The 13736-nt window shown below is 44.4% G+C and overlaps 1 protein-coding gene across 1 annotated transcript; it reads left to right on the plus strand.

The window, feature by feature from the left end:
- The first annotated feature begins 211 nt into the window (after positions 1–211).
- On the plus strand, positions 212–9666 carry NRAS (NRAS proto-oncogene, GTPase). The gene is made up of 6 exons (XM_083444621.1): positions 212–324; positions 2675–2801; positions 3655–3833; positions 4580–4739; positions 5702–5825; positions 6438–9666. The coding sequence occupies exons 2-5, from the start codon at positions 2691–2693 to the stop codon at positions 5819–5821; spliced, it is 570 nt and encodes a 189-aa protein (XP_083300747.1). The 5' UTR covers positions 212–324; positions 2675–2690; the 3' UTR covers positions 5822–5825; positions 6438–9666.
- Positions 9667–13736: the final 4070 nt, after the last annotated feature.

Here is a 13736-nt window from a genome sequence, read left to right on the forward strand (position 1 = left end):
CCCGGGGGCTGGAGCGGGCATTGCGTTTGGCTTAGGAGTCCTCTCGGAAAGAATCCGGCGCTGTCCTTCCTTCCTACTTGCCGCAACTGCGGTGGGAAGCGTCGTCCCGCGAGCCCTCCTCCCACCCTGCTCTCGCCAGGCAGCAGGACAACAACACCCATCCGCCCAGCGCTCCCTGCGGAGCCCTTGCTTTCAGTTAGCCCCGCCCAAGCGAGCGACGTCTCCGAATGCTTCCGGCGCCAGGGGATGACGTCAACCGTACGGCGGGTCGGAAGGACCGATCTTGAGAAGGGCGTTCTGGCGGCTGCGGAGCCTGGAAGTGAGGTGAGAGGCGAGTCGTAACAAGGAAAGGGGGAGGCAGGGCAGCCCCGTCTCCCCTTCGGGCTGAGGGGCTGGTCGGGAAGGTGCGGCGCGGTCTTTCTCCGCCTGGTGCCGGGAGACGCTGCCATGGGCGGCTCTTGGTTCTCTGCCCGGGTTGGGTGTGCCCATCCCTTCCGCTGGAGCTGCTTCTCCCCTGGACTTCCATGCGGGCTGCTGGGGGCTCTATCTCAGCGGCTCTATCCGTTTGGGGGCCGGCAGCCTGAGGGCTTGGTGGGCGACCCCCTTTCGCTGCCCTGCTCGTATGGGGAATGGTCCTCGGGGGGCTGCCCGGCTGCCCTTGGTGGTCCCAAGGCGTGCAGAGAGATGGGGTGTTGGGGCTCGCCTTTGCCCCCCTCTGGACATCAGATGGTGGCAGTCGCAGGCTAGACGCGAGTGAACGTAAGAAGAGCCCTGTTGATGGATCAGGCCAGTGGTCCGTCTAGTAGTCTAACATCCTGTACCCACAGTGGCAGGACAGGTGCCTGTGGGAAGCCCGAAAGCAGGACACGGGCGCAACAGCACTCTGCCCACCTGCGATTCCCAGCCGCTAGTACAGTGATACCTCAGGTTGCATATGCTTCAGGTTACATATGCTTCAGGTTACAGACTCCACTAACCCAGAAATATTACCTCGGGTTAAGAACTTTGCTTCAGGATGAGAACAGAAGTTGTGCTCCGGTGGCGCGGCAGCAGCAGGAGGCCCCATTAGCTAAAGTGGTGCTTCAGGTTAAGAACAGTTTCAGGTTAAGAATGGACCTCCGGAACGAATTAAGTACTTAACCCGAGGTACCACTGTATTTGGAGGCGCACCGAATGCTGTCAGTGGAGGTGGAAGATAGCCATTGTGGCTTGATAGCTTTCTCTGCCACAAGTTTGTGTCCTGAAATGTTTACATTTTGACACTAGACACCGCCTAAATCTATTCACTGTATGCTCTGTATTGAAACAACATTTCTGTTTATAAAATCATTTGTATGCTAGCCTTCTGTGCAAAGCCATCCAGTGCAGACTGCGACACCATAAAACCGTACATATACAAAATATAACAGCAGCAGTATTTGCAGCCATTAAAAATCCTACGCTACTTAAAAACAGTTTAAAAAATCAGTATAAATTGCTAATAGACAGAACTCTCTGCACCAAAATTACCAATTCTAAAAGAGCAACCTTTAAGAGAAATTGGACCACAAGAGAAGTTTTTAGGGACGACATAATGTTGAGGCCATACAAATCTGCTAACCACACATGTCAGCTGCACTTCAAACTACAAATTTTGATGTCACACCTCAGGAAATGCAATACAACCTGAGGCCAGTTGTACCTCTCTATCCAGATCAGTCAGATTCCCCATTCAGAGCAGCTCTATGTTATCTGAATTGAGTTTCAGCTGGGTTATCGCCATCCATCTCAAGATTGTCTCCAGTTTCCTATTCAGAAATCATTTACATATTTTTCATCTTATTCTCACATCAGTTTAGGTTGTGCAGTAGCTTGCCCAGCACCACCCAGTAACTTTCTTTCCACTGTAAAAGTTCCTTAGTGGACTTATGCAAGCTGCTGCTCAACCTAAACTGCTTCACAGTGTTGTGATAATAAGGGGACCCTCGGGCCCAGGGGCCATATGTGTCTCTCCAGGCCTCTCTACCTGGCCCACAAGACTCTTCCTAGGCCACACAGACTCCCGAGCCACACCCCTCCTTAAATATTTTTGCCTGTCTGGAATGTGCCTTTCACTTCTGATAACATTTCTTGTTTGCCTGGCTGGAATTAAGAGAGGGATGTGTAACTTACAGTACAAACATATATCTACAGTTGCTACCCCCACTAATATTCTGGCCGTGCTCACTACTGGCATGTGGCCCCAGGCAGGTTGCCATGAAGGGAATGTGGCCAGAGGCTGACCAAGCTTCTCCACTCCTGTGGTAGAGAATGGATTTGAGCCAGTGGCTACCTAGGCTAATAGTGCAATCCTGTGCGTGCCTACTCATAAGTAAACTCCACAGAACTTTCAGGTAAATATGTACAATATTGCAGCCCAGGTGTAGGATCTTACTTATTATCTTACACTGCTGAGCCTGTATTGGGGGGGGGGGGGGTCCAGATCAATCATCCATGAATTCTCAGACTGGGTTTGGCCTTGTTTTGTTTAATTTAACATCTGCCTTTGAGCCTGTGGTAAAGCCCTCTAGGTGACTACTACAGTACCAAACATGGGTGTTCAGAATTTTTATTCTGTCTCTGCATTTGCTATGTGTTTCTGAAAGACACTCTCTCAGAGATCTTGGCTCCGCTAATGTATTTGTCCTGCCAACAGGTCCCTGAGGAGGGCGATGACTGAATACAAGCTGGTGGTGGTAGGAGCTGGTGGTGTTGGGAAAAGTGCCCTAACCATCCAGCTCATCCAGAATCACTTTGTAGATGAATATGATCCCACTATAGAGGTGAGCTCCTGCAGGCATTTTCAGCCTTGGGACCTTATTGACTGTGTGTGTATGATATGAACCTATGTTTCTTGTGTTTGCTTTGCTACCAGCATACAAGAGGTGCAGCATCCTGTCATCAGTGCTAAGTGTTAGAAACCCAGAGTCTCACACTCATTAAACTTATCCCATCTTTAGAGAAGTGGACAGAAAATATGGATTCATTTATCCTTAAAATATCAGAAAGCTCAGAACTTTTTTTGCAAAAGTATTGATATTTTTTCAAATCTGCTTAACTGTTAATCAGTGGTATCTTTTTAAATCATTGAAATCAGTGGGATTAAATTACTGTAGTTATGCTAGCATAAATCCATTGGTTCCAATGGATCTACTCTGAGTATGATTTAGCCACCCAGTATGTGTAACCAAATTAAAATATTTGAGTTTTGGGAATTATTTGGCAAAGAATTGGGAGAGATTGGGGGCAGAGGTTGCTGCAGGATTAAAAGGATGAGGGACAGAGCTCTCCCAGAACTGGGACACAGATTCCTCCCTTGTTCTAAGTTTGGTTTCTGGAACTTTACCAGAAACTCCCATGTTTTCAAAATCTCAACTGATGTCTTTTCTTGTTTGAAAAGAGATTGTGAGGTTCTTCAGTTGACTGAACAAATAGCCCGTAAACAGGCATGTGTGGAATCCCCCAACAGCTCATGCTTCTGGAAGCATGTCATCCTTTAAATCACCAAATACAGTAAAGACTGGAGAAGGGCTGATTTCGAAACTGTGGATCCTCACAGTGTGTTGAAGTGTGTGGCAAACAGGATTTGGTGGATCAGATCGTGCTTAGTCCTGAAACTATATTTCTTTCCCACAGGACTCTTACCGTAAACAGGTAGTTATTGATGGAGAGACCTGTTTGTTAGATATCCTGGACACAGCAGGGCAAGAAGAGTATAGCGCCATGAGAGATCAGTACATGAGAACTGGGGAAGGCTTTCTATGTGTGTTCGCCATCAACAACAGCAAATCATTTGCAGATATCAATCTTTACAGGTAAGCTGTGCTTGCAGGAAGGACGTGGGAAAGGCACAGCTGCGTGCTAGTGCTGAGCCAAAATCCACCGTGGCCCTTGAATAGACTGCATTGCTAAAGCAGTTGGTAGTCATGTCTAAAACAGAGATGGTAACTGGATCCTGCCAGCAGGTCAGATCCTGACCTCCTCCAACCCCCATAGACTGTTTTGACAATTAGGTGAGGGCTGCCCACCTGTCAGTCAGCTGCTATCTGATAAAGCATTTTCATTTGCCTGTGTGGTTTGAAATCAAACTGCGCATTCAAAAGCTCAGGAGTTTATGTACAGCTGAATATGCTGTTCAACAGGTTTTTGCTCAGAAATCAATCAAATACCATTACTTGATCAAAATAGTTCTGGAGAAATAGGGGACCATTGTGATAGCTGCCCTGGCGTAGGAGGGGATGGAGAGGATCATACTTAGGTGAATGAAAGGATGGTTGGAGCACCTTTCTGTTCTCATTACCTGGTTCATATAGTTAATGGTATGCTGATTTGACTTCTATCCCACTTTCAATTCAGAAGGACAGCTTATATAAAATTATGCAATCATGTGATATCATAAGGCTACCTTATGGCATTGCTCTGAACTGCAGGATTTTTCATTATCTGAAGTCAGAAGAGAAGCAGCCAGGTGCAGCTGCTGTGTTTTGGGACCAATGGCAATTTGAACAACATGTAAAATTGAAACATAGAGGCTGTGATCTCTTCCCACCCATTTCTCCAGAGAACAGATTAAAAGAGTGAAAGATTCTGAAGACGTACCAATGGTGTTAGTGGGAAACAAATGTGACTTGCCAACACGGACAGTAGATACCAAACAAGCTCATGAAGTAGCCAAGAGCTATGGGATTCCCTTCATTGAGACGTCTGCCAAAACGAGACAGGTAATGGATTCTTGTGCTTCTGCTTTGCTCTCTTGAGAACTGCCAGCACTGTTCTGGTACACTGATTGAGAAGCCAGCACTAGGCAGGCAGAGGGTTGGAGCTTGTTGGCAGGAGTACTATCCTATAGGCTGCATAAACTTGGAACCTTTTAAAAAAAAGAAAAAGCAAGCACACTTCCTTCATGTGAGGAGTAAGGTTCCATTGATGAAAGTGGAAGCTTATTTTAAACCCTATTTGTCATGTAGGGATGACCCTTTCTGGGGGGGAGTCACAGCTGGGGTTAACCCTTTTCTCCCCTCACCACTGCCGCAAATGCCATGCATGCAGCAATCAGGCCTGAAAAATTCAAATTAATGTCAATAGGAGGCTTTTTTCCAAGCCTACCTGATTGATGTCTTGGGGGCACGTTTGTGGCTTGGGAGGAAAGGGTTAGACTTCCATGGCACGTGTGGCACACACCCACCCCTTTTGGGTGTGGCAATTAGGTTTCAAAAATAACAACAGCACCCTCACGTTGGCTCAAAATAAGAAGCTCTTTTTAAGCCTATTTGCCACACAGGTAGGGGTGGGCTATCTTCAAGGTAATTACAGTTAGGGAGGGAAGGATTAGCCCTCCCCCCATGTGCTGTGTAATACCCACAAAAATCACCTCCTCAACCTCAGCTTCAGTATTTTATTTTCAAGTCCAATGGCTGCTGTTGTTCATTAGTGAATGTGAATGAATGGGGGTTGAGGTGTATGTATGTTTTTATGTGTGAATGGGGGGTGGGTGTATATAAGGGAGAGTGAGGGGGTAAGGTTCCCCTATTTCTTGCATTGATTCTGCCGACTACTGTAATGCAGTCCCCTGCTCGGTAAATTTGACATGAAACCTTTCAAGAGGGGTGTGTGGAGAAGGGGCAACAAAGAAATCCTAGGCCCAGAAGCACTTGTTTCTGACCAGAGTATCTTTCCCGTTCAGGGTGTTGAAGATGCCTTTTACACACTGGTGAGGGAGATCCGCCAATATCGGATGAAAAGACTCAACAGCAGTGAAGATGGGAATCAAGGCTGCATGGGACTCTCGTGCCTTGTGATGTGATCAGGTGGGTGGCAGTTTCTGCTAAACAAGTGATTGAGAAATATGAGGGCACAGCGTTTTTGAAGAAATCTCTTATTTTGAAGGACAGTGATAAAAACAAGTTTTGCAAAGTAGGTGTAGGAGACGGCGAGAGCCAGAAAGCTGAGTGGCAAACTGGAGAAAATGCAGATGAATACCTCGTAAGAAGGACTTGTCAGATTGCATCTTTAAAGCAGGCTCCTACAAAGCTCAAATAGAGAAAAAGGGCTTGGCAAAAATCTTTGGAAACCTCTGACATAGGGGCTGTAGCTTCCTAATGTTAAAGTTCATGTAATAGGTGTCAGGTCTCTATAGCCTCTTTTAAAAATAGATGTTTAAATAACATAAAAATCTACCAGTTGGACTACAGTCTTTCTGACAGGGATAAAATGCCTATAGCCTGTTCCCTCTGCTCTAGCGTCATTATCCTGGGCAAACTCTACAGCTTTCTTGGTTTTTGTGGGTTTGATTCACTGGAAATTAAAGCTGCATGTGGAGTTCTCCTGGGACTCTGCTTTGGCAGTCTTAAACTTCGCCCCGTTTCTGTTATAGAGCATGTAGTGGAGCCAAACTAACACAATGTATCTCTTTGTTTCAGCTGTCAAAAACATCTGGCCAAAGTGCAGCTAGAGGGTGAATCTTAAGTCCACTGTTGCATTTCACCAGTACCCTGGTGCCAGTTCTAATTCTTTTCTGCCGGCACCTGAAGAGAATGTCTCTGAACATCTACCTCTTTGCTCAGCTGAGCAAGCAAAGAAAATCTCCTCTGTTGGTGGTGGGATTTCCCCACCCCCACCCTCTCTTTCTCGGATAGGTTCAAAGAGAGGAACTGGTGTATGAAACTGTAGAGGCCGAATACTTTGAAAGGACCGTATACCTATTTCTGGAAGGAAAGCTGGAGAAAATTGTGATCACACTGTACTGAAAAGCCTGACTCTCTCCACCATTTTTGGACAGGGAAATGCTAGCAGCATGCTCCTGCACTGTATATCTAAAATATTTCTATAGCACATCAACTTATTGCACTTATTTTGGCCTCTAGCCCTTGGCTTTCTTTCTAGTAAGAGATCTTGAATAACCAAGTGCCTATTTGCAAAAGCAGGACAGGCCTTAAACTTACCCTGCAAAGTTCCTAGCTGTCCCATCTTGAGCACCTGAACCTGCCTCGGACCCTTGGTCTGCCTGCTCTTGACCTGCAGTGGGTCTCCAGTGTCCTCCTTCCCTGCTCTGTTCACTGATCCTTCTTAATAGGACTTTCAGGGGATTGAATGTGGAACCTTCTACACGCAGAGCATGTGTTCTGCCATTGAGCTATATCACCTCCCCAGTAATGCACAAGGACGTCTCTGCACCGTTGACTGAAATACACATTGATCTTTAAGACCTGTGGGGAACTCCAGCAGTCAGTCGCCATCCTCCAGTGTTAAATACATTTCATTTAACTCTTCTTGACAATGCTGGAAGCCATTGGTGCCTCTCACCAGGCCCAGTTAACAGCCGTGGATATTAAAACTAACATTTACTCCAATGCCGGTCATAAATCATGGCTCTGCGAGGGCTATGTAGAGAAGATTGAACTGCCCCAGCTCACTATGCACTTCTCTCTCTTTTTTTAAATTCGTTCAACATCTTTGTCAGGCACAGACTCTTTATTTTTGATCTGTGAAAAATGAACCAGGGGGAAACACACTTCATCAAGATTCTATACTTTGAAAGCTCTTTCCGGGTGACTGCTGTGCAGTTAAGCTACAGGTAAAGAGCTAGGGGAACAAAAGGGGAACACAAAGGGATTTAGCCACACAGTTTGATGCTGCTTGGATAAAGAAGTAAATTGCTGTTGTGTATTCAGCCTTACGAACTTTGGAACTGGATTTTTCATGAGCCTATGTGCCCCATAATTCTCTGTTCAAATGAATATTTGCTGGGAAATAGCTGATTGACTAGATAACCACTATTTATTTGAAAGCCATAATATCTGATCCTGGTTCTCATGTCTTGTTCCTGTTTTGCAACTGAATGCGTGAACTGCCTTGATTCCAAAGTGTTCTTGCTTGATATGATGGAAATTCGTACAAAAGTGCTGTCTGTCTGTGATACATACATGTCGTTGCTAGATGTTGTGGTTATTGCATTTATAAATTCTTCCTAAGCGGGGGCCAGACTGCAGTAGAAGTGGAGTACAGGATCATAAGTCCTTTATTGGTGGTTTTATTACGTTGCCATTTTACTGTACAAGCTCCAAGTTGGAGAAATCACTGTGCAATCACAAATAGCCAGAGGGTGGACACCTATTTCCTAAAACAGCTTTGCTCTTGCCTAATATGATGATGATGTATCGTTTCAGAGATGTGCAGTATTCTGAGAGGGTGTTAATATGTCTTGCATCTAGGTAAACTGTTAATCAGGTCTGGGCCTTAAGACATCACAGAACTCCCTTTGTTAAGGGGCTGGTATCACTTAAGCAATAAAGTGGTACATTGTTTAAGTCCATTTCCTTTGTTTTTACGGCCAGAGTTCCTATGTCCCTTTCTATTTGCATGGCATGTATAAATGTAAAAGGTACATTGATGGAGGGGGCAGTATTTGTTGATTTTCTGCTCATCTTGTAGCTGTTCAGGATGTTGAACATAGGAGTACTGCCAGATAAAAGTGGCAGTCCTTGTACCACTTTAGGAAGTCTCCCTCCACTTTTTACCATGTAAAGGTTGTGTCTGCAGAAGCCTGAAGATTAAGTGTCATTTCTGGCTTAGCTTTCTGCATATTAGCCAGCGAAAAAGCAGCAGTGAAGAAGATACTGGCCAGTTTCACACCCATTGTTAATCTGAGTCCACTTGCTGCAGATGATATTCCTTCACTAGACTAACTTTGCATTCTCTAGAGATAAAGCACTCTTCCACCTTCAGAATAATAATTATTATTGTTATTATTGTTATTATTATTTGCCCTGATGAACACCTAATCGATTAACTGAAACTAGTGGTCAGTATTTTTTAAAGCATTTGCAGTATTGTTTTTAAAAATACTATTTGAATTCTTGAATCTGTGGTACCCTGCAGATGTTACATCTTCCCATCTTCCCTGACTAGGGGGCTGACAATTGGGACCCAGCAGCATTGCCTGCCTCTGCTCTGTGCCTTTGTAAGTGGCCAGTTTTGCCACATGTGACTGAATTAATGGTTAGAGAAAGCACAGATATGGAGTTGAAAAGGGAAGAAAGTGCCTATTTGCTGCCTGGTGAATTTGAGTTCTGGGGTGTTTAAATATAATTTTAAAATGCTCACAATGGTGCTTGCCTCTTCAGATTCTCCAGCATAATACAGGATGGTCATAAGCTACGAGAAACAATAGTAATATACATGAGCAAATGGCAACGTGTGCATTAATAAGATCTATACTGATTTTACAGCTAATTGAAGAAAAGCTCCCTTGTATGTTCTTGAGTTATGGGAGTGACACTCTGCCAATTTCCTTCCATTTGGATAGTAGAAAAGGTGTCTTGTCTTAATTGGTCTCTAACATAACTGATTCTGCCACTGTTTTGCTCTTGCTGACAGGCAATCTCATTTCCTACAGCAGAATACCACAGTTAATATGGGGCAGTAGATTCTGTGTGGATAGGAAGCAAGACATGCTTCAGCTGTGATTGCACAACACTGAATGGGCTCTCTCTTTTTAATGAAGTATCAGAACCCAGCATTTAAACATGGCATGTCACCAAAGGACTAATGTCAACTCTATTACTATGTAATCCATTTCTCACTCATTTTGTGTTTTAATCAAATAATGTTTGTAAAAAAATTCTAAAATACATCGATATTATTCCTTGGTGTGTGTGCAATTCTTATTATCCATTTCATTTCTTAACTGCTTTATATTTTTAAGGGGAAAACAAATCTCAAAGCGGTTTGCAACCTTGGATTACTAGTAGTAACTTCTAAGTGGCAAAGAAGTATGAGGCTGCTTAAAAGTCAGTGTAAATCTATAAGTAATGACGGAGTGATCTGAACTGGTCTGAACCCTATATTACTCAATCAAACCACAGCAAGCCTGCTGCTGTGTCATAGACGCTGCCTGACAGTAAGGAAATTGATTTACACTTATCTGTCTTTATCTTCACCTCCCACTTGCTTTAGATAAGTCTCTCATGGGGGAAGTCTCTAGGTTTCCTGTTCTCTCTTCAGCTTAGAGGGTTTTCCCCTTCCTAAATCATACTTTGTAGCTGGACTAGAGATTCTCCATTAGTTATACATGGGTGATGGTGGAAAGTTCCCGAGTAAAGGCTGATATGAAAGCTAGCATGGTGTAGTGGTCAGAATGTCAGACTGGAGGAGATCTGTGCTCAAATCTCCAGTCAGCCATTATGCTTACTTGGGCCAATTACTCAGCATAGTCTTCACAGGCTTGTGAGGCTAAGCCAGAGGTCCTTGAGGAGAGCAACTTGGGGAAAGGCTGGGATGTAATAAATGAATGATTTCTCTTTTACCTTAAGGGGCATCGCTTTTCCTAAGGGAGCACAAAGCTACAATTTCTCCTGTGTCCACAGATTACAGTCTGATTAGTGGGATAAGCCCATCTGGGCAAACAAGACTTCTATTGTTGGGAATTTAGAGCCTATAATCCTCCCTCTGCCAAGCACTTGCACTTTCTGCTTTTGAAAGGGCCGCAGTGGATTCAGTTTATCTTCAATGTGAATTCAAAACTTATTTTGGGTTAGATGTCATGGATGACAAACCCTAGTCTGCTTCTACCTTGAAGTCACATTTTTGCACACGGGTCAGCGGTCGCTAAGAAATGTGGATTATCTGTTCCTAGGTGAGTAATACCTATATGGTGCTTAGTCAGATTTTAGTGGTGTTTGCCACCCCTTTTCTAGGTGCCCAGGACATTGAGACCTTTAATTCCTAGACTCGCTTGCCATGTTGACACATTTTCTCGGATTTGCAAGCTCCTCTCACAGGAGCTCAAGGGGAAAGCATAAATGCACTTTGGTGGGTACTGCAAAATGATAAGCAACAAAGCCAGAAAGGTTTTCATGAGAACACTGTTGTTTTACCTCTCTGTTGAAGAAGTTGTTTTCTGCTGCTCCAGAGAAGCGGACATGGAGCAATGGATCCAAACTACAAGAAAGAAGATTCCACCTAAACATTAGGAAGAACTTCCTGACAGTAAGAGCTGTTCGACAGTGGAATTTGCTGCCAAGGAGTGTGGTGGAGTCTCCTTCTTTGGAGGTCTTTAAGCAGAGGCTTGACAACCATATGTCAGGAGTGCTCTGATGGTGTTTCCTGCTTGGCAGGGGGTTGGACTCGATGGCCCTTGTGGTCTCTTCCAACTCTATGATTCTATTCTAAGTTTGGTTCTGTAGAAGCAGTGTGAAGAAGCTCATTTGAAGGAGAAACACTAACCAGGAAAATGTTATGCAGGACGTGTCCTACCAGCTTTTTTTGAATCGTAGTGGCTGGGTAGAACAATTACAGAACTGTACTGTTGAATTGGTACACTAAATGGGCAGAGGGTTTTTTGTGTTGTTGTTTTTGGTGACTGTAACAGCTCATCCCTTTCCTCTAAAGTAGGAATGGGAAACCTGTGGCACTCCAGATGTTCTTGAACTTGCCTCAGCCAGCATGGCCAATGCTCTGGGAGGACATAGTCAAAAACAACCTGTCAAAAGCAGTTCTCATTCTGCCTCTAAAGCTGCTGCAGGTGTGTTTTACTCTGGTATAAATTATCAGAAAGGAGCCAGTAGAATCTACGTATGTTTACTTCTCCCTAAATACTGGAGCTGGCTGGTGGCTTCCAATGCTTGCCACGCAGAGGAAATTCAATCCCTTAGTTATCTGATATGACCACATGCAAGTGTGACTTGGACAAGGGCTGTTGCTTCAAGAAAGAGTAGTAAGAGCTAGTCTGTGATGTGTGGACTATTTGTGCGAGTGTACAAACAGAAACAGCATTTCCCATACTTCTGCTAGAGATAACAATTAGTTTTTATGAATTACAATCACAGGCAGAGCACTCATGGCAATATCTGAATTAAAATGAAGCTGTGCCGCCAAGAGTGAGACCTTACGTTTGAACCCTGATTGTAGAGTTGGAAGTGACTGTGAGCATCATCTAGTCCACCCCCTGCAATGCAGGAATTACTATTGCACTGGGGAAATGTCTGTGCAGTGCACTTCTCCCATTCGTTTGCTTCCCTCTTTCTTTTTCCTAGTGTAAAGTATGAAGCCTTTACCTAGATGTACCTGAGCTGACGTTGTCCTCAGCTGCCACTTTGTTTCAGCACAGGACCCGGGTGGTGCTGTGGTCTAAAACCACTGAGCTTCTTGGGCTTGCCGATCAGAAAGTCGGCAGTTTGAATCCCCACAACAGGGTGAGCTCCCATTGCTCTGTCCTAGTTCCTGCCAACCTAGCACTTCGAAAGCACACTAGTTCAAGTAGATAAATAGGTACCATTGTGGCAGGGAAGGTAAACAGCGTTTCCATGCACTCTGGTTTCCACCACGGTGTCCCGTTGCGCCAGAAGTGGTTTAGTCATGCTGGCCACATGACTCAGAAAGCTGTCTGCAGACAAACGCCAGCTCCGTTGGCCTGAAGCGAGATGGGTGCCGCAACCCCATAGTCGCCTTTGACTGGACTTAACCGTCTGGGAGTCCTTTACCTTTTACCTTACCTTGTTTCAGCATGGAATATACACATTGGTCTCAGCAGCACCCTAGTTCTGTGCATCAACAGCCGCTTCAGCCTGAATGTCTAATCTCAAAAAGCCTGCCACATCTTGGTGTCATACGTGAAAAGAGCAGAAGCCTCAACTGCTTGGGTCAAGAATCTTGGTCTTAAAACTCTTGGATTTTTGCATATACATGTATGCCAGGAGATGTTAGGCAGTGAAACTTCCCAGCCAAGGAGGAAAATGTACTTTTAATACAGCCCTGCCAATGGGACACAGCCATCATGGAGCACAAGGGTCTATCTGCTCTGCTCATATCCTCACATTCTCTGTTCACCCTTTTCCTTCTGACCCCAAGGAAGCTTAGCTAGTTAATTTGATATTCTGGATAAAAGAAGGCGCAAGAACTCAAAAGAGAATTAACAAGACTGTAGAGCCTGAAGGTCATTCTTGGTTTCAGATGCAAATTTAATGCCGTTGACATTCAGTGCAGAAAGATTAGAAGCAAATGCACTCTTTATAGATAGCCATAGAGTGCAAATAGTTTGCGCATTCAAAAGAGTGAGCCATTGGGCTTGGCTGTAAGGTTTGGTTAAATTGATGGGGGATAAGGAATTTGGAGCGCCTGGTCAGAAGACATTGGTGACTGGAAATAGTTTTCATGCTTGTACATCAGAAGCAAAGCAGCGTTTTAGGAAGGCCACTCAAATACTTGGCCCTGTTTCAGTAGTCATAATACTCATTTCTTGTGCTATCCTTGCTTTAAAATTTGATTTTATATCCCACCATTCTAGCCCTTAGGATGACTAACACCAATTGAAGTTAGTTATAAAATACAATAACATTAAATAACGTAACATCATAAAACAGGGGTAGGTTCAGTAGAGGGTAGATGAAACAAATGTACCCCTGGCTACCACAGAAACATGAGCATCCATTCTCAGGAAGGAATGGAGCCATATAAAGCCATACAATAACATTTCAAAAAAGCACTAAACATATTTGGTATGTATTGATGGATTCAATATTTCTTAGTTTTGCCATGCAATCTTGCTCTAAGGGAACAGAGTACCCACTGCTAGCCTGGATGGATACAGATTTTGAAGAGGCAAAAAACTGCTTGAAAGGACGCTGCAGATAAGTTCCAGTGTTGAACATATCCCAAAGGATTGTGGTGCAAAGTCAGTACTTTTTTTATAAGTACAAATAGTTGTGCTAATCTGGTCTCCA

This window comes from Podarcis tiliguerta (genome assembly GCF_965153285.1).
Source record: "Podarcis tiliguerta genome assembly, chromosome: 6".
In the NCBI taxonomy this organism is placed as follows: domain Eukaryota; kingdom Metazoa; phylum Chordata; class Lepidosauria; order Squamata; family Lacertidae; genus Podarcis; species Podarcis tiliguerta.